Source organism: Pan troglodytes, chromosome 18, assembly GCF_028858775.2.
Source record: "Pan troglodytes isolate AG18354 chromosome 18, NHGRI_mPanTro3-v2.0_pri, whole genome shotgun sequence".
In the NCBI taxonomy this organism is placed as follows: Eukaryota; Metazoa; Chordata; class Mammalia; order Primates; family Hominidae; genus Pan; species Pan troglodytes.
Genome location: NC_072416.2, coordinates 45,421,193 through 45,441,996, shown reverse-complemented (window position 1 = coordinate 45,441,996; position 20,804 = coordinate 45,421,193). Strand labels below are relative to the sequence as shown.

The window sequence follows — 20,804 nt, the reverse complement described above, 5'->3', positions numbered from 1 at the left end:
ACTTTTGGCAATACTGGATAGTTTCTGGCCAAAGTACCAATGAAAAGCTCAGCTGTGAAGCAAGGATGTGCTTTAAAATAATTGTCAAATGAAATCGCACAATAAAACATATGCCTATAAAGATAATGTCCAAAGAACTACAATAGGGGAAAGCAAATCATTTCCAATATAAATGGAGTATTTCTAAATAAGTAAGAAATTATAAATGCAAACCACTCAGAGTACTTAAATGCAAACACGACAGGCCACATTCAAAACACAATGCAAAGTTAAGCCTAACATCAGCAGGTATGGTACTTATTATTTTAACAGATACAAATTTTAAGTGTGTCTTTATAGTTTTACTAAGTTTTGGTTAGATGAACTCCCAAAAAAGTGTCAATATTGAAAGTAATGTATAAAGAATCATTCTTCAAAACGGATTATAACACTAAAGTTTGATATTTTTCTAGTCTGTTTCTTGGTGCATTCTATTTCAATTTGATGATACAGTACAGGAAAAGCGTCTTGTATATGCCTTCAAACACTCTATGTAATGTTAAAGCACAGTTCTTGGGTTTAGAAATTTTCAGGACTGTTGATGCATAAAAGCTATCTTTAAACATTCTATTTCCCCATTACTACTGAATGACTGTGCTAGTGCTTAAAACCACTTTCTTCTTAGTAGAAAAGCCAAGATGCAAAACAGAGCTTGGTGCTTATAAGGAAAGAAAACAGAGTCTAGAGATATATGTCCTCCTGTTCTTTTAGTTCAAAGATAAAATCAGAAATCAACTGGCATTGTTACATGTAATATTTTGTCATTTAGCAGATGACACCTAGAAATAGAAATCATTTTAGTTCCTTAAAGAGTTTTTGTTTTCTCCTGTTTGATTCTTCCTTAAGCTATTTCTTATTTATTTTCTTTAAGATTTTCCTCCTCTATCTTGCCAGAACAGGACTTGAAATATAAATGAAAATGAATGAAGAGGGAGAAACACTTCTGAAAGGCTATGGTGAAGCCAAGGAGTTTTCACTGTGTTTGGGGGTGCTCATCTCACATTTGCCTGTTCATGAGTCCTGAGGCTTGAAATATTCTGCTTAAGAGGCATTATAGAAAAGGTAATCTCTTACCAGCAGGCTTCTCCGAGTTTTCTAGTACATAATAGGTTTTAAATGGCCCAAGTTAGGCCACAACTACAGAAAAGGGCTGTAAATGCTTCAGTTTTCATTTCAGGTATGTGGCCACCTAACTAAATGTGTGTCTTGTTCTGTAAAGTGACACTGAATACATCCAAAGGCCTGGTTGCTAATGGGAATGCATAGGTAATCATGTCTGGGTCCATGAATCACCCAGAAATTGTTTTCAAAATCCTGTGCACACGTCTGAAGAGCAATTCCATAGCTTTCATCCAGCTCTCTAAGGGGTGCATCAACACAACGGTCAAAGAGCCATTGTGCCAACATCTGTTCCAGCCCTTACACCAGGATGCCACAGGATAAAGGCCAAAGCACATGGCCTCAAAATATTCCCTGGGCCAAGTCGCTTCCTGTCTGTGAAAACGTGTATATTAATAACCTGCTTCACAGTAAGCTGATGAAGAACAGATAAGTGGGATGTTGACCAAAATTTCCTAATTTGTAGAAGTTACTTCCATTGTGGCAAGAAGAAAAAAATCATTTAAGAAATATGCTATGTGCACATTTGACAATGGGAGCTCCCAGACACTAAGGAACTGCCTCTGCTTGCAAATATCGGGGCAGGCACTCCACTCTCTTTCCTTTTCACATCCCACATGAGAAGAACACAATAGGCCACATTCAAAACACAATGCAAAGTTAAACAAAACACCAGCCGGGTACTCAGGCCTGGGCCCACCAAAGAAGAAATAAAGACATAATGATATCTTATAGTGAAATCAACCTTCAGAAACAAAGGTATTTAAAATTACCAAGTGACCCTTTTGGGGTCTACAACACTTACCAGACCTTAAGAAAGCGGAAGACGGAGAGACGACTGCATCAGGTGAGCAGGCCATTTCAAATTGTTGGCTCTAATCATAAGCGTCGCAGGCTAAGCTATAGCAATTTTAAAACTGTTTAGTAAAGGTTAGAAGCAATCAGTGTAAATTAATTGAAAGCAGCGTGAGCAGTTATTAACATGATGCAGTATGCAACAAAGGCAGTAACTGAGGATCATTATAATTTTATTTTCTCTTTTATGACTTGAAAATGTGATTTTCTTTGCTTTGATAAATTACACTTGCTCATATGGATGAGGCAGAAACTATATAATATCCACTTATTAAACATTACATGAAAGTAGTATCCTCTGTTGTGCAGTGAAGTAATTATGCTACTATGTAACAATGCTCAGAACTCTGTGGGGAGGACTCTATACTGGAGTCAGGTTAGTCAAGTGTCTAACAAAGCTCCATTTATATATTCTTCTAAAAGTAACAAACAGAATCAAGTTGATTGCTTTTAATGATACAGGAAGTTATTAACTCGAGTTATTAACTTTATCCTCTGTACTTCATATACTTATAAGAATCTGAAACCTCAAATTTAACTATTAATTTGGAGGAATAACTTCAAGTGGTATCTCTTTACTACTATGATGTAAACATACAGGAACACTCAACATTGATACTATGCACTTTGCACATAAAAGTGGATTTAAATAACTGCACTCAACAACAGTTAACACTAGAATTTTTTTTCTCAGCTAAGAAAAGAGAAGTAAGGTTTTCAAAGCTTACTGTTATGACATGCATTTCAGAGGAAACAAAGACTGACGAAGAAAATCAACTCTATGAGCTTATGAAAGTTAAAGAGAAATGTTGCAAAAATATATGTTGGGGGCAGTACTCAGGTCCCTGTAAGAAAACTCCAGTTACTCTCTTTGTTCAGACATAACCAATCCAATAACACTTTTTATATCCAGATAGCCACATCATTAGTAGCCAACTCAGTATTTCTATATCACACAAAAACAATTTAAGAAAAAGTGTGAAACAAATACGTGACTATTCCAAGTCACTTTATTGATTCTTAGTAGTACTAAGGACTACTTTTTGAAAAAATTATCTCATACTTCATAGATGGTAATTTTACTATAACCCTAAGTATATAAAGCTGAACTTTTTGTAAGGTATAAAAAAACAGAGTGTTGGGTGTATGATTTCTGAAATTAGATTTTCAGAAATTAGATTTACTTTCTCCAAAAAAAAAAAAAGAAGTCAGTGTGCACAACAGACAACTAAGAACTTCATAAATAGGAAAAGCCCAAAACGTAAGGAGAACATATTAGGTGAGAAAATAATTTCTTTTTTTTTTTTTTGAGACGGAGTCTCACTCTGTCGCCCACGCTGGATTGCAGTGGTGCGACCTCCACTCACTGCAGCCTCCGCCTCCCAGGTTCAAGCAATTCTCCTGCCTCAGACTCCCGAGTAGCTGGGGTTACAGGCGCCCGCCACCACGCCCAGGTAATTTTTGTATTTTTAGTAGAGATGAGGTTTTACCAGGTTGGCCAGGCTGGTCTCGAACTCCTGACCTCAGGTGATCCGCCCGCCTCGGCCTCCCAAAGTGCTGGGATTACAGGCGTGAGCCACCGCGCCCGTCCGAAAATAATTTCTTAATATCAATGCAAGTGCAAAGTTAATTTTCCTAGCTAACACCTTTCACACCCGCCCCCCAATAATGACATAGTTCGTCAATTCTTTAAAAGGGAAGCTCCTTAGCTGAAAACCTGCATTCCGCCTTTCGCCTTTCCTGTTTAAGTGCATGCCTTTTGTTCAAGATTATATCCAGCCAACCAGGAATACGGGAAGTTTTAATAACGCCACAAGTCATGACGTTGCAATTTGAACAAGTCAGTTCGGGACACTTGGAACTGTTAAAACTGCCTGCAAGGCACCTTCTGACCTCTATACTTTCGGGTTTGGAAACCACACAACCTGGGGCCACTTAAGGAGCCCTTTTCTTTCTGAGCCCTAACTATACTCTTCAAGATCTGAGGCCTAGTCTCCTTCAGTTTCTGCTAGACAGATGACAGGTCTACTGCTTAGAACCTGTGGGGAATGTAAAAGGGATATAAGACGTAAGGCAAGGAGCCCAGACGCCGGCTTTCTGCAGCCAGATCGTAGTTACATCTGACTTGGTCTGATTAAGCTATCTGACTTTCGCAGAGAACATTCACAGGGAGGACACATTCCCTTTCCCAGGAATGTGCCGCCGCCCGATTTTTAAGTTAGAAGACTCTAAGGGAAGTCCGGACCGCTGCCTACTTTCCGAGTGGGGCTCACAAGCGGAATACAGTTGGGGGCACACACAGAGTGGAGCTGGCTCTGCCACCTAATTTTTAGAGGTGGAGGAAGATATTAGAAACAAGGCCAGGGCCGCCACCTGCTTTCTAAAGAGGAACTCGGGGCACAGGTTCATTCCCAGGGCCCCCACCTGCCTCCCGCCAAGGCGCTTGAGGGGAAGCCCACCCAAGGTACTCGGGTGGGGGGCGGCGCCCCAGCCAGCCAAACCTGAGCGCTTGGTCCGAGCTCTTCGCTCCAAGACCTTCCAGCTCACTTCTGCCGTGAGTCCCGCCGCCCCCGCCATCGCGCTCCGGCCGCCGCCTTGGCCACCGCCCACGGGGCCGCCTGTCAGCAATGCCGGGCCACGCCCCCCCGCACGACACTGTCGGGAGGCGCGCCTGCCGGAAGTGAGCGTGAGGGCGGCTTTCACCCTAGCTCCACTGCTTTTTTAGCGTCGGAAGGGCAGCCCTAGTGGGAGAGAGAAAAAGGAGCCGGCAGCGGCTCTTACGCGTCCCGGGGCTGCGCGCCACTCTCTCGGCCGGTAACGCGGTGCTTTGCGGCTGTCGTCAAGCGCGGCGTTGGGCCGGCGGGCGGGGGCTGAGGGGCTGCCATGGCGGCGGCGGGCCGGCTGCCGAGCTCCTGGGCCCTCTTCTCGCCGCTCCTCGCAGGGCTTGCACTACTGGGAGTCGGGCCGGTCCCAGCGCGGGCGCTGCACAACGTCACGGCCGAGCTCTTTGGGGCCGAGGCCTGGGGCACCCTTGCGGCTTTCGGGGACCTCAACTCCGACAAGCAGACGGATCTCTTCGTGCTGCGGGAAAGTCAGTGCTTGCCGGGCCCTCCCTCTGTTCGCTGTCCGTGTGCCTCTCCCGGTGTTCCCCAAACCCATTGCCGAATGGCCGGTCCTTCTGCATTTCCTGGTCCTTCTCTCCCAGCCCTGTGGCCTTCCCTTTAGCATTCTTAACAGCTTGTCCTTTTGCACCACCCTTTCCAACCCCAGGTTCTGACCCAGCTACCCTACAGTTTGACCTACCCTCAAAAGCCCTGACGGCACCTCAGTTTTGTTCCTAAGAAGTCTGCGGCCTTCACCCAGTCACCTTACCCCCTCCTCCCCATGGAATCACCTGTCTTCCAAAGTGCTTCCTGATTCCTAGGAATCTTTGTAGCTTGCCTCAACGTTCGCTCCCAAGGCCCACTCATTCCTTTCTATTTTGCTTCAGTCTTCCTTCCCCGTTGATGAACATGGAGAGGTGCAACTTGACAATCTCTTCTCATAGGGGGCTTCTTCTTGCCTCCCCACCTACCTAATTCGCCCACCCCTCTCTTTGTCAAGGCCACAGCTTTCTATGAAGCGAATGTACCCTTCCAAGGGCCTAAACACTAAACAGCTCACACAAGCATTTTTCAGGGACCACTGATAAACCTAATGCCTCCTTGGGAAAGCAGTCTCAAACTACAGAAATTTCTCTCTTGAGCTGCCTGTTCTTTCGTGTACTCCTTCCTCATCTTGGTCCTCACCTTAGTGTTCCAAATGTCTACTTTCTTTGCTAACTTGTTCTTGGAAATTCTTTGCTTTGACAATCGTTAAACTAACTTTTTTGTAAATCTTGATGCTGACAGTGGGCATTAGGGGGTCTTAGCGTTCTTGAGTACCTACAGAAGCAGGTGCTGCTTAAAGATCAATGCTGTGAAGGAAGGAAGGAAGAGCTGCTCAGAGCTTGCCTGACAGGATCCTGAACCAGACTTCTTGGAGCCCTTGCCGGGATGCAGGAGCCTCTTACAGACCCTGAATATTTTCCCAATCTTTTTGACTCCTGATTTTGCAGTGTACTGCCAAACCTGTTGCTGCTGTGTCCAAACTGGATACAGAGAGTAGCCTTGACTTTAACGATGGCCTGTGTTTGATTAAACAATTCCAAAAGTCTGTCTCAATGAGTGCTAATTGAGCTCCAAGAATGTGTCAGCCTCTGGAGGATGGCCCCATAGGAGGAGGGTCTTGGAGGATTCAGCATTTTCTGCTCACATGCTTAATTATGTCCTTGTCAGATATCTACAATGGGTGTCCCTGCATCCTTGGTGTGATGCATCTGTGTAATGAACCAAACAGCCTTACAAGGGACAGCATTGCTAGATTCGGGGAAGACAAGTCTGGACATGTAGTATAGTTATAAGGCATCTTCTTTATATGGTTCTTTTAAGTCAACCAATCTGACTCCTTGCAGAATCCACTGGCTTCAGTTTCTCTTGATCAGCTGCTTTTTCCCATTTTCATCCTTTCTATTTCTCTGCTACTTTGAACATTGAACTTGTGATATAATGTTAGGCATCTCCATTGGACTAGTGGGACTATGCTTGAGAGGGCAGATAAACTGGAGTAGAATAAAAGTTTTCTTGTTGAGAACAGTGCCCAGAAACCTTCTTGTAACCACTGATTAGATATCTTATCAACAAACATTTTTCTAATATCATATATTTGTTTTCTTTAGGAAATGACGTAATCGTCTTTTTGGCAGACCAGAATGCACCCTATTTTAAACCCAAAGTAAAGGTATCTTTCAAGTAAGTACAAATATGATTATTTTGATAAAACTTTAGTCATTAATGTAATAATGGATATGCAGTAGCTGATTGGTTGTCTTTAAAGTCAGCCTTAGTGTTGGGATGCAAAACCACTATTTGTGAGGTATGAGTAGCAAGTGATTTTTTGGAAAAATAGTGAAAATACCAAAGTTTAAAAATGACTTTAAAGAAATAAATTTGAGTGGATCCAGGTTTGTTTCTATATAAACACCCTTTATTTCCTTGCAATCTCATATCCCTTCTTGAATGTGTCTCATTCTGTGCCTCATCTTGAGGGAGCAGTCACTCACAGTAGTCTCATTGTATTAGCCATGTGTTGTGTTTTGTGGAAGAGGGGCCTATTTTGCAGTGGGGAAAAAGTCAGTGTTCTAATTTTTTTGTTTAATTGACTGATGGTGAGTTTTTAAGGTTGACTTGGAAGGAATTCAAGTTTATCTGAATTTTTAAAATGTTCAAGTAATAGTTATTTTTCTTTTCTGTGGTTGGCATTGCATGAAACAATGACCACTCCCACACCTCTACCTCCATGATAGTGACCCAACACAGTTTTGAAACTACATTCATTTGAAACTACAAACTACATTTGAAGCAAGCATTCGTGGCTGTCTGAATTCAAGCAAGAAGAGATGGGTCAGTGCAGGCCAAAGGGGCAGTTTCCAGAGTCATGGAACTTGAGCTTGACCTTAGTATAAATAAAAAGTTAGGTGAAGACGTTCAACTTGGAAGTTCAATTTTGGGGACAGAGCATTTATAAGAGATAAAAGTAAGAACAGCATGTTATGAAGAGGAGGTAGAAAGATCTGCCTGACAAAAGTGGAAGGTACACTTCGGGGAGTTAAGGACTAAGAACATGAGATAAGAAGGGCAGAATGGGAGCCTTCAGATATAAAAAAGAGTTTGAATGCAGTCCCATTAGAAGAGGGGAATCATCAGGTCCTTGTGCAAAGGAGAGATGATGAAAACAGTATTTTAAATTGATTTACTTGTAAACTATATGCAGAATGAATTGGTTTGTAGAAGATTAAAGACTACTTAGGAAACTGTATTTAAAAAGTCCCTGTGTGGGCTGATTAGTTCTCAGACTCTACAGTATTTTGAGTAAACTCAAACTCATGTTAAAAAAAAAAATGGCCTTGAACTAGAACTTTGAGGGGAAAGTTATAAATGGATAAACAGGAACTTATTTCCCTTGAGAAGTGTTTTTGGGTAGTGAATGTCAGCATGCTTGGAGTGGGGAAGAAACTGAAGTTGAGTGTATATGAGAAGTGAACTAACTGCATAGAGGTGATTTTTTTTTATTAGAAATCAAGGAAATTTAAAGGATGTAAATGGCATGTGTTCTGATAAGTTAAAACAAATATCCCAATTAATTTTTTTATTAATGCAATGTACTTTCAAAATTTAGAAACTCTTGTTTGTGTTATAATTTAAAATATTTTTCAAAGTAAAAATAACTATTCTTCACCCTTATTCTCCCCCACACCCCTGTTTCTCTCTCAGATGCAACCACTTTTAAAACCTGTAGCTGACTCTTCTAGTGTTTATTACCATATTTTAAAATAAAATTTTACACTAATTTCTTGAATTATCATTTTTAAATATTCATTTCTTGTTTTTTAACTAACATAATTTATCTACATTGTCCCAGTGTAATTAAATCATAATTTTTTGTTAAATTAGTAATCATTGTTTACCTTTTAACCATGTGGTGTCTATGTACTTCAGAACCAAGTAATGTACAGTATTTCTTTTCTTTTTCTTTTTTCTTTTTTTTTTCTTGAGACAGAGTCTCACTCTGTTGCCCAGGCTGGAGTGCCTTGGCATCATCTCAGCTCACTGCAACCTTTGCCTCCCGGGTTCAAGCTATTCTCCCACCTCAGTCTCCCAAGTAGCTGGGATTACAGGTGCCTGCCACCATGCCTAGCTAATTTTTTGTATTTTTAGTAGAGATGGGATTTCACCATGTTGGCCAGGCTGGTCTCGAGCTCCCGACCTCAGGTGATCCACCTGCCTCGGCCTCCCAAAGTGCTGGGACAGTACTTCATTTTTTGTGCAGCTTGCCCTACTGGAATAAATGATTGCTTTTTAAAAAATAGATTGCATAGTTTTCTATGTACATACCCTTAATTTCTTTGCAGATATTCCATCATATCTGCCATATACCTATCATGCATTTTTGTTTTTCCCATTGGATCCTCTACATTCCTATCCAGTCTGGATTCATTCTCTAGGCCTTTTGTAGACTTACTATGTGGGGAATTTCCCCATGTAAAAAAAGAAATTTCCTCATTTACTTCACGGGGGTGTGTCTTTCCAGAAATTCCTGAGAAAGGATGCCTGATAAGTCCTGTCACATCCAAAAAGTTTTTCTACCCACCTTTTTTTTTTTTTTTTTTTTTTTTTTTTAGAGACAGTCTCACTCTGTTTCCCAGGCTGGAGTGCAGTGGCACAAGCTCAGCTCACTGGAACTTCCACCTCCCTGGTTCTAGCAATTCTCCTGCCTCAGCCTCCTGAGTAGCTGGGACTACAGATGCACAACACCAGCGAATTTTTTAGTATCTTAGTAGAGACAGGGTTTCACCGTGTTGCCCGGGCTGGTGTCAAAACTCCTGAGCTCAGGCAATCCACCTGCCTTGGCCTCCCAAAGTGCTAGGATTGCGGGCATGAGCCACCGCGCCTGGCATCTACCCACTCTTAAAAGTTTGGTTAGCTTATTGTGTTCTAGCTTCATGGGTTGCAGTTTTAAAATTCAACCCTCTTCTTTCTCCTAATCTTTTAAATGTAAATTGTTTTAATTTTGGAAGCTATTGGAGTCTCTTCTTTTTCTATTTTGTTCTGATTTCATGATGATGTGCCTTGGTATAGATTTGTTTTTTGATAAAGACAGGGTCTTTCTCTGTCACCCAGGTGAAAAAGGAGTGCAGTCACACAATCATAGCTCACTGTAGGCACATAATCCTGGGCTCAATCTGTCCTCCCACCTTCGCCTCCCAAAGTGCTGCAATTACAGGAATGATTATTCTTTACTTATTATGCTAGGCATTATGTGGGCCCTTTCAAGCTAGAGGCCTCTATCCTTGGGGGCTTTTTGAAATACTCTTACATTATTAAATATTTCTTTGAAAAATTTTTTTGGTTGTCTCTTTTAGGAATTTCTATCAGTTGATTATTAGTCTGCCTGGGTTCATCCTTTATTCCTTTATCTTATCTGTTTCTTATTTTTATCATTTAGTTTTGTTTTATTTTCCTTTGCAGGAGGTTTTCTCAACTTTCTCTTTTAAATTCTAAGTCCTTTTTTTTTTTTTTGGTGGGGGATGGAGTCTTGCTCTGTTGCCCAGGCTAGATAGAGTGCAATGGTCCAATCTCAGCTCACTGCAATCTCCACCTCTTGGGTTCAAGCAATTCTCCTGCCTCAACCTCCCAAGTAGCTGGGATTAGAGATGCACGCCACCACGCCTGGCTACTTTTTGTATTTTTAATAGTGACAGGGTTTTACAATGTTGGCCAGCCTGGTCTCAAATTCCTGACCTCAAGTGATCCACCCACCTCCACCTCCACCTCCACCTCCCAAAGTGCTGGGATTACAGGCGTGAACCACCGCGCCCAGCCAGGTGTCACATTTTTAATTTCCGAGGTTTTTCTTTTGTTTTCTTACTGATGTTGTCTTTTAGCATACTGTTGTTGGTTTGTTTGTTTTTTTTTATAGACAGACTTTTTTCTCTTTTCTCAAGTGTAATTTTGAAGTTTTCTTTTGTTGCATTAGTTCTGTTTTCTTCAGATTCCTTATTGCTATTTGTTTTAGCTCTCTTTAATAGTCAAAATTTTCTTCAGAAGGCAGGTGTCTACTCACCTTTTCAAGTAAGGTGCAAAAGAAATAATTGGAAATGCATTGCCTAGTGGGACTAGTCTACTATCTTTTGCCCTGCATGTATGTTCTTGACAGACTAACATTCTAGAAATAGGGTAGAGCTGTGGGCAAGGGTTAAATTGTTCCTTTTGTAGACTTTTGGTTAACTCCTGTATCTAGCTTAAGGCCAAAACCTTACCCATTACTGTAATTTAAATCCTCAATTCCTGAGACTTTCCAGAAATACACCACTTGGTTCTTACCTTGCTGAGTGAGAGGGAGAAAGAACTACCACTGATGCATTAAGAAAGTAATTAACTACTGTCTAATTGGAAATTTGCTGTCTTGCTATTTGATCTGAGTAGAATTAAATATAAAATGAATTTAAGGCCTAATTTTTGCTTGGGTCGCTCAGACAATAAGACTGCAGGACGTTAAGCTTTCAAGATTCATATAAATAATTTTAGAATTATTTTGTTAATAAAAATATATCAATACCTATGAAAAGGAAAAAATAACAATATACATATAAAGTTAGATATATATGTTTGGATGCTATATTGATTGCCACGTTTGGTTAAAAAAAATTCCATTCTTAATTTACTAGCTTTCAGAAATAAAATGATTTTTAAATTTTTACTGTAAATTTTGAATTTATGTTAAAATCCAAACTAAATATTTTATAAGTAATATCTTTTAATTGAAAAATCCCAGTGATAATGCTTACTGCTTTAGCAATTATGAGCCTCCATTTGTTAGAAACACCATCCGAATGTCTTGGTGTCCTTGACAAAGGAACTATATAGAAGGGCTATACTAGCCATTGCTTGAACATAATAAACACGTTTTCTCTCGACATATTTCAGATTTGTCTTGTTTCTTGAGACTATTCTGCATTCATTCTGAACTCTTTTTTAGACCAAAGAGGTCTAAATACGTGACGGATGAAAAGATAGGAAAGAGAAGGCAATCAGTCAGTTCTGTTAAGTTTTAAGTTTTTCATTGAAAATATTTTTGTGTGGTAGAAATACAGAATTGTCCTTTTCCATTACAACATGTCTGATATTTGTAAATGCTTGTTTCTTTTAGGAATCACAGTGCATTGATAACAAGTGTAGTCCCTGGGGATTATGATGGAGATTCTCAAATGGATGTCCTTCTGACATATCTTCCCAAAAATTATGCCAAGAGTGAATTAGGAGCTGTTATCTTCTGGGGACAAAATCAAACATTAGGTGAATTTGTTTTAAAATTTTTCAATATTTATCATTGAATATGAAGGTAAATGTAACAAAATATTGTTCTGAAATCAGTTCAAAAATACTGTTCTTGGGTGTCAATAATTGTAAAACCTTTTTTCAAAGTTTATTTCCTGATTTTTCTTTTTCAACCCTGAACTGGGCAGGGATCACTTCTACTGACAAACTTCATTCTTACTAGCTTAAAGAGGACAGAGATTTATTAAAGGGTTTTAGTGGCTCACAGAATCATTGAGATGGCTAAAGAATAAACTCTAGGTTGAGCTTTCAGGAGCAATCCCAATATCATCAGAAAAGCTACTGCCTCTTTCCCCTATCAGAAGTGGCTAGTTACACAACTGCTGCCAGAATGATGCTGTGCCTGCAGTGATTCTCACTAGCAAAATGAATGCTGCACCTGGTCTCTTGATACTCCCAAATTCAGTGAGCAGACACAGATAGAAATAGCAGAGAAACAGCCTTTACCTCATTCATGCCTTTAAGACTCACAGTGTATCTGATTGGCAAGGCTTAACTTTTATTCAGCATCTCAGATGCAACAATATCTGGAAAATGCTATTTTTGGTTTCTAGTCTCCTTAGCACAGGAAAGCACAAAAAAGTTGAAGTATGGTTCGAGAGCCAGTCTACCATACCTAGTCACAAATCATCAAGCCTTATCTGAAAAGCCAATTAGTTATACCTAAATAGGCAACTTTGTTCATGGAGCCAAATTTCAGTCATGTTTTCTGCACCATTTGGGAATGTAAACAGTAATCGCAATACATTATATTCATTAAGTCAATAAATATTTACAGAGGGAGTACCATGCACAAAGCTTGTATATAAGCATGTACATTTTAGAACCAGGAAGTTTTGCATATGTGGCCTTCTTTACACCAAAACCTTGTTAATTGTCAACCTCTCTAGCACTAAATTGTGTAAAGACAAAGACTCAGCTAGCAAATATTTAGATGCATACCTCAAAAGGAGGTTATTGTAATGCTAGTCTTCACTGTAGAATGTATTCTCCCAATATTTTGTCTTTGTAAGCTTGATGTTCATTTGAACTAGATTTATAGTATCTCATTAATGATAATAGTTGGAATAAATCAGAGATAAATCTAGAAAAGAGTAGAAGAATATTTTTTCCTAAGTGTAGATATCAAAAGTAATATAAAATGCCTGCTAATTCATAATATATATCTTTTTTGCAGATACTAACAATATGACCATACTCAATAGGACTTTTCAAGATGAGCCACTAATTATGGAGTAAGTATGGGCTTGCTTCCTTTGAAACGATTTTAAACTTAAACATAAAATAAAATCTTCACATAGGAAACTACTTTGCTTAGTAATAAAAATACTAAATTCACTCAGAGGCCTGTACCTTTGATTATATTGTATTTATTTGCCATCAGATAGGACAAAGAAAAATGAAATTTATTATTTTGGAAAGTAGAAGAGATTTGTGTTTTTGTTTCAGTCGCTTCAAATGTGTCCGTTATGGATCTATGCTGTCATTACTGAAAGAATTAAGATACCTGTTTTTGAGTAAAACTGTTATATTTGATATTTAGGATACAGTTTCCTCTAGAAATTTAGAAAGATTCCTATATTAAGGAGAAATTTTTGTTCTTTTTATAATATAACTCCTGCTTTGTGTTATCATTTATATTCTCACTGTAGACTCATGTACCAGCATAATTGATTTAAATAATTGATGTAAATTTGGATTTGCAAATTTCTGACAGCGTATTTTAGTAGAGGTCGAGATCATTCCCGGGACTAGAGCAAAGTTTGGCCACATTCTTGTTTCCAGTACTGTCTTTCTTACAGTTATTAAAATCATACCCATACAGCAGTGTGTCAGTGGCCATTAGAAGTCTGAACTGTAAATCCATGGATTAATCTTCTTAACGGTGCCCTGCTTGATTTCTTTCATAGTTGTGTATTTTTTCATTGTTGTTAAAATATTCAATGGGCAGTATGAAGTTTTATACCAACTAGGATTATTTTTCTAGGTTATTTCTCCTAAGCCCATCTAAGTAAACAAGTTGGCTTAGGATTCTGAAGTAAGTTTCTAGGAATTAGTGCCATATCCGTATCATTCAAGGGTAGTCTAGATAATGCAAAGATTACAGACATACCCAAAATCTCACAAAACGAATTTATTTCTTGCTCTTACTATATGTCCGGTGTGGGTCAACCAGAGGCTCTGCTCTGTGCTGTTGCTTAGAGTCAGGCCATCAGAGAGCCCACTGTCTTTGTAGCTAGTCCATCTGAATCACAATGCCTTCTCATTGCCATGGCAAGCCTGGAGAGAGCTGGTGGGGCTGGTAACAGAAATTATACACTTTGGCCTAAAAGTGACACATGTCACTTGTGCTGACATTTGACTTACTACTTATCACCAGATACTGGCGAGCATTGTAATGTCTACCACACTTCCCAAAAGTTACCGTTTCTTTTAAAGCTAAATTAGAAGTTAGAATTTAAAGAAATAGCTGCTTATTGTTTTAATTTTTTTTCAGTTTCAATGGTGATCTAATTCCTGATATTTTTGGTATCACAAATGAATCCAACCAGCCACAGATACTATTAGGAGGGTGAGTAAATATGATTATAACCATGTAATTAATCGTATATATTGCTGCTACTTTAACCATTGGAGAAAAAATAGCTCATTGGAAATCCTTGTTTTTAAAGATTTTTAAGTGGGCATTTGGTTAATATATATAAGCTTTCTCAAATAGTTTGGATTTGGCCTGCACCTGCTTTCCAAGGGCCAGCTTACTCCTTTTATCTCTTTGAAAAATTAGAGATTGAAACTTTACAGGTCCCCATTTAAATATTGTTTCATTAAATGTTTTTGAAATGGATAGATTTCACGTAAATAGGGAGGATACCTGCAGTCTTGAGTGGATCCTCCCTACCTTAGTACCTTAGTCATGTTAGCTGCTAGACTTTAATTGGTAAGATTTGTTTCTTTCTGTCATTTGTTCAGTGAGCAGTCAATAACGGTCTAGTAATATAAGCACTCCTCTAAGCTCTGGAAACTTGTCAGTGAATACATTATCCTTCACCAGTATGTGTGCTAGGCCTCTCTTACTATCTAAGTATGCAATTCTTAGGGAAAAGTGCCTGGAATCTTGGAATTCCAAGATATTCATTGTAATTACTCTGGATTTAAATAGAACTGGTCTCATAGCACAAGAATTCCTGATAGCAAGATACTTTTCATAAGATACCTTCAACCCAGTTAATTTTTTTTCTGTATCTGATAAGGTAAAGTTTAGTTCAAGAGTACAGAACACATTTATTTACTTTTTTGTCTTTCTGAAAGCACAAAGGACCACCCTTATCAATCTGTCTTTCCCAGCTACTTGGAACTCTAGTGACTTTTCTCTTTGTGTTTTATAGAAATAGTTTGTTTTTATGATTCACTTTTGAAATGTGATTTGTAGGTATGCAGAGGAGTAAATTGTGAAAATTTTTAAGGTATTCTGAAGAGACACTTTAACATTTCCTATTACTTTTTCTGGTCTACGGCCATACCACCCTGAACGCGCCCCATCTCTTCTGATCTCGGAAGCTAACCAAGGTCAGACCTGGTTAGTGCTTGGATGGGAGATCCCCTATTACTTTTTCTGTAGGTTTTTAATAAAGAATATGGGCACTTTGATGCTAGTAATAGTGAACTTTGAAATAATTATTGTGAATCCTGAATGAGAAACCTGTTTTTTTCTCCAAACTTTGAAAAATATCTTGAAGAGAGTCTTGCTTTAGAGACAAATTGGAAGGAGATCCTGATTTGCTTTTGTGGCCGTATCCAAGTGGAATTGAGTGCAGGTGGGGTGCAGGGAAAACACAGTCCACTCCCCACCACCACTCCGCTCCTTCCACAGCAAATGGGGACTGCTCAGAAAACCCTGTCCTTTCTTTTCCTCTCTTCAAAGGCAGACATGTGATTGAGGATGTGATGGTGACTTCTGGCCTGTTTTATTTTGTGGTAACTTCACTTTAGTCAGGGAAATAATTGGAATATCTTTAATCTGATGTAGTTTGACCTTTAGAAATTGAAAGTGAAAAAGCTATTGTTGATAATTCACAAAGTTTTAATAAAACTTCTATTACCTGTACAGATTTTTTACTTAATCTGCGAGAAAACTATTTAGAATATTATGGAATAGTGCCATAGCTTCTTTATTTGTTCTTAATTCTATATTAGATTTTTTTCTCTGCTTCATGAACAAGTTCAGATTTTAAAACATTATGCCTGAAGACATGTCCAACTTTATTTTTTATATGTTATATTCTGGTCCAATATACTAGAGTAATAATACTCTGGTATTTTAGGATATCTGTCATTTGAACCTCAGTTACAAATTAAACAATAGTAGCTAACCATATCTAAGTGATAAGTTTGCATCTAAGATTTGTCCTGATGCCAGTTTGAAGATATATAAGCTGACAGAAATTTGCATTGTTTAGAATGACTGTAGTCTAACAATATCATGGTTCAGACAACAGAAAGCTGAATATGCCTCTGTGGCAGCAAACATTAATATGTTACTAAAATGTGAAAAATACGTTTAAGCAATGTCAGTTTTATAAACAACAGATAAGATATGTACATAGGTGCATAAGTGAAAAAGTCATCAGCATTGACATTTTGGGCTATTCACGTGACCTTGATTGGCAGCCTAATCTTATTTATCAAGAAATCTACCTTTTACAACTTAAATATTATGCTTTATGGATATGCCAAACCCAAGATTATCTTTAATTGAATTTGACCAGCGCTTTGGTTTGGGAAGCATGCAATGATCTTTAAATTCAGTGTGAAATGCTTCTGTAGAATTATAGCAGAAAGCCCTTGCTATAACCTGGCTTAGTGCAGACATGCAAATCTGAGAGAGCACAACCAGTTTGGCTGGACTAAAGGTACAGATGATCAGTCTAAACAGCAGTGGTGATAAGCAGAAGAATTCCTTATAATTGGTACAGTGGGGTTATCTAACAGGGACAGGAAGGGCACTCACTGCATCTAATGAGGTTCAGGAGATAATTGAAGTGTGTTAAATGGTCAAAGGTGAGACTTCAGTTTGAGCTTCAACTTCACTTATAATGACTTGAAATAATGTAATAATGTGCCATATCACTTAGAAATAACACCTAGCTATTAAGTGTCACAGCAGCTTCTGCAGTGATGTGACGTTATTGTTAATGAGCATTTTCTATAAGAGGACATTGGAAACTGATGTTGCATACTCATTCAGAATATTGTTTTTAATGTTGAAGTGAAAACACTTGTACCTGTAATTTTAGTCAAAACCAAATATAATGTTGGTCTGTTAAAATTTTCTGACTCACGTACTGAGTTCAAATACGTTCTGGGTCAGGCCCAAGTTGTATACTTGGAGATATTAATGTAGGTATGTGACAGATATATACTTTGCCGTACACTGTTTACATCACAAGTGATCGCATGAAAATATTGAATATAGTATAAGTAGCACTGAAAGCAATCATTTTTAACTGTTGTGTGGGTAGATTTTGCCCCTCCATTATCAAAAAAACTGTATTCTCTATTTAAATGTAGTCAGCTACTATCAATCCAGAAGAAATAAATCTCCATTTTTCCATTTAGCCTTTCATATTTTCTCACATTATAACCAATGACTGATTTATTAAATCACCCTTCAGTTTTACTGTTGATTTTGTTTGTTTGCTGATACATTACAGAAAATATTATAAATATTTGTTTTAATGAAGTGTGATATTGTATCACTTAAATCTATTGTTTAGTAAGAATATGAAAATTATGATGAGGTTTATAACACAAAATAAAACCAAATAATACTCAAGGCAGCTTTTGACTTTGTAATCAGCGTTAATACCCATAACAAAAAAAGATAACTTTGAGATCATTTATATTTTCTTCAGATTCCCCTGGCAGCACCCTCCCTCTCATCCCATACAACATTCATATTTTTAATACTATTGTTAAAAGTAATCTAGTAAAATCTGAGAGATCAGGTATTTTTTTCTAATCAGTATTTCCATGGAAACGTTACATCAGTTTTTTAACTTTTCTCTTTTCCTAAAGGAGCTGTGCTATTAGAGATACATTAATTTCTTTTCCCAGTGTTTCTCACCCTAACCTTTTTCTTTTCAAAGTTAAACTGCAGAAATAGTGAAAAACTTTTAGCACATGACTTATATGGTGGTTATTTCAAGTGGCATGTTCATTTCTTAAGGGTCTATAATTTTATTTCCTATAGTCCCACCAGATGTGATGGAGGGGTCAATTAAATTACCTCAGATTTTTGCTTGAACCTGGGAGGCAGAGGTTGCAGTGAGCCAAGATCACACCACTGCACTTCAGCCTGGGCGACAGCAGAGTGAAACTCTGTCTCAGAATAAATAAATAAATAAAAATTTAAAAGTTAATTACCTCAGATTTCTTGGTGACTTATACTGCTTTATTTTATGTTCTGATTGGTAGTATTATATTTAAGTGAAATTGTTTGTTTCTAAGTAAATGGTTTTAAGATGTTATCAAAATTTACTCACCTTTTAGTTAAATCTTAATAATTTTTAGATGTATATTTGTAATTCAGAAAGATCATCTTCTTTTGAGAAAAGTATAGTGTTACAGTTTCTGTGCAAAAAAAATTGATAGTAACAATTTCCTTTTATTGGAATATATTAAAACTTTGTTTCCTTGTTTGGGGAGAAACCATTTTGCTTTATTTCATTACTATTAATACCTGTGTATGTATTAAAACTAGTATAGGCTAGGGGCAGTGACTCATGCCAGTAATCCCAACACTTTGGGAGGATGAGGCAAGAGGATCACCTGAGCCCAGGAGTTCAAGACCAGCCTGGGTAACACAGGGAGACCCCATCTCTACATACAAAGAAAAAGAAAAAATTAATCGAGCATGATGGTGCACTCCTCTGGTCCCAGCTGCTTGGGAGGCTAAGGTGAGAAGATTGTTGATCCAGGAAGGTCCAGGCTGCAGTGAGCCGTGATTGCACCACTGCACTGTAGCCTGGGCAACAGAGTGAGACGCTATCTCAAAAAAAAAAAAAAAAGAAAAAAACTAGTATAGTTGAAAAATCCATGTATATAGCAGGCTTTGAGTAAGATTAGTATCTATTACCATTTCAATTTAGGGTGAAATGAATCGGAATCATAATTTCTGAAAATATAGATTAAGTCCTCTTTCATTAGATTCTAGTTGCATTTTTTCAAAGTGTATACACTGTTGAAAATGCCTTGCAAATACTTGATTTTCATCAGTCTGGAGGCCTAACCTCTGAGTTCCAGCTCCTGAGTGAGTTTCTCAGTAGTCCTGACTGGAGGTGTGAGTTCAACTGTGGGACGCGTGCTTCTTTTCAGACTGCCTGTTCTTCCACTGTATTTGCCTGTCTTAGTAGTCAGTGCTGTCTCTTAGGTGTAGTCTTACTGTTGCACCCCCTAGGAAGGTAGAAACATTGGGACAAAGTATAATAAAACATGACTGAAAGAAATCTTCATATTTTCTCTTATGTAAGAAATCTTCGTATTTTCTCTTATGTACCTGAGACATTATTGCTGAGAGGTCCTTAAGATTTATCCAGAACCGCACCTTTGAGTTCTCATTGAAGCCCAGAGTGAGTGATTCATGAGGAATTTACCAGAGTGACTTTGTTCTCTAGTGATGCTTTTCCCAGTCTTTTGTGTATCTTGCTGGGGAGGCACACCATGGAATTGTACAGCTTATCTGTCCCTTTGGAGGCTCAGAGTTGGATAGGGAAATAAGAGAACAAAGAGTATCTCAAACAAGCTTGTTGTTGTTTCATTAAATGTTTATCAAGTAAGTCTGGGGTTGGCACTTAACATCAGTTACCTCTTTTTTTTTCTTTCTTACAACAGATAGCTTGTGTGGCTAACAGTGACTGAAGAGTCTAATTCAAAGATTAAGTGACTACCACAGGCTCACAAATACGTAAATAAATGCTAAATCTGGGAATTGAATCTGGATCTTCCAAGTTCTAAAGGCTGTGCTTTTGCCTTCGTTCTTGTACTATCATTATTATAGTCACAGGGGGCCTTTGGTGGTGCTACTTCATATGGCCTCCCCCTCTCTCTCCATGGCTAGCTTGGACTTCATTGTAGCATAATGGGTGCTTTTCAAAAGCATTCCATGAAACGTACGCAGAAACTGCATGTCTCTTAAGACCCAATCCTGGAAGTTAAACAAGTGTCATTTCTTTTATATTCTCTTGGTCAAAATAGGTCATGGGACTAGCTAAGATTAAGTGGAGTTAGTAGATTATAGACTCTACCTCCTGATAACAGGCACGGCAAAATTGAATGCAAAAGAGCATGTGAGATGGGAAATAATGTGACCATCTTTGAAAACACAATGTACTAGCCTGTGTTTGTTTACTTTATCATAAGTAAAGACTTGCAAAGGAATATGGAAATACAGATCATTTTAAGCATGTCAACTTCTAGAATCTCAGGCTTCATAGGTGTTCTTAGCTAAAATTGATGTGCCTGAGAGTATACCTGTTTTCACTATAACTTTCTCCTTCACATGAAAATGCTGTCTTCCTTACATTTCCTAAATCTTACTAATGGTGATGTGCTGGGGTGTGAAAACCCATAGATATCAAACGTGGGGGAATTTTTTTTTTTTTTTTCCCCCGAGACGGAGTCTCGCTCTCCCAAAGTGCTGGGATTGCAGGAAGAGCCACCGCGCCTGGCCTGAGGAATCTCTTATAATTAACTAAGATATCTCAAACTAATAGAACTTCCAGTTTTTCTTTTCTTTTTTTTTTTTTAATGTACATTTCT

General features: G+C 38.4%; 2 protein-coding genes across 17 annotated transcripts in view; one reads left to right on the top strand and one right to left on the bottom strand.

The window, feature by feature from the left end:
- Positions 1 to 4,813, bottom strand: part of PHKB (phosphorylase kinase regulatory subunit beta) — a 240,879-nt gene extending 236,066 nt beyond the window's left edge. For 2 of the 15 annotated variants that reach the window (XM_001162360.7, XM_016929788.3), the window contains exon 1: positions 4,515 to 4,645. In XM_001162360.7, the coding sequence (XP_001162360.2) occupies positions 4,515 to 4,590 (76 nt within the window). In that variant the 5' untranslated portion in view covers positions 4,591 to 4,645. Of the gene's footprint in view, positions 1 to 1,963; positions 2,076 to 4,514 lie in introns of all 15 variants that reach the window. The other 13 variants (XM_063797099.1, XM_063797100.1, XM_063797102.1 and 10 more) reach the window with 13 other exon arrangements.
- The window catches only part of ITFG1 (integrin alpha FG-GAP repeat containing 1), a 255,382-nt gene continuing 239,273 nt past the window's right edge, over positions 4,696 to 20,804 (top strand). Inside the window, exons 1-5 of one of the 2 annotated variants that reach the window (XM_520622.6) lie at positions 4,696 to 5,104; positions 6,770 to 6,842; positions 11,800 to 11,945; positions 13,165 to 13,222; positions 14,485 to 14,559. In XM_520622.6, the coding sequence (XP_520622.2) occupies positions 4,897 to 5,104; positions 6,770 to 6,842; positions 11,800 to 11,945; positions 13,165 to 13,222; positions 14,485 to 14,559 (560 nt within the window). In that variant the 5' untranslated portion in view covers positions 4,696 to 4,896. The remainder of the gene's footprint in view (positions 5,105 to 6,769; positions 6,843 to 11,799; positions 11,946 to 13,164; positions 13,223 to 14,484; positions 14,560 to 20,804) is intronic. The other variant, XM_054669342.2, reaches the window with a different exon arrangement.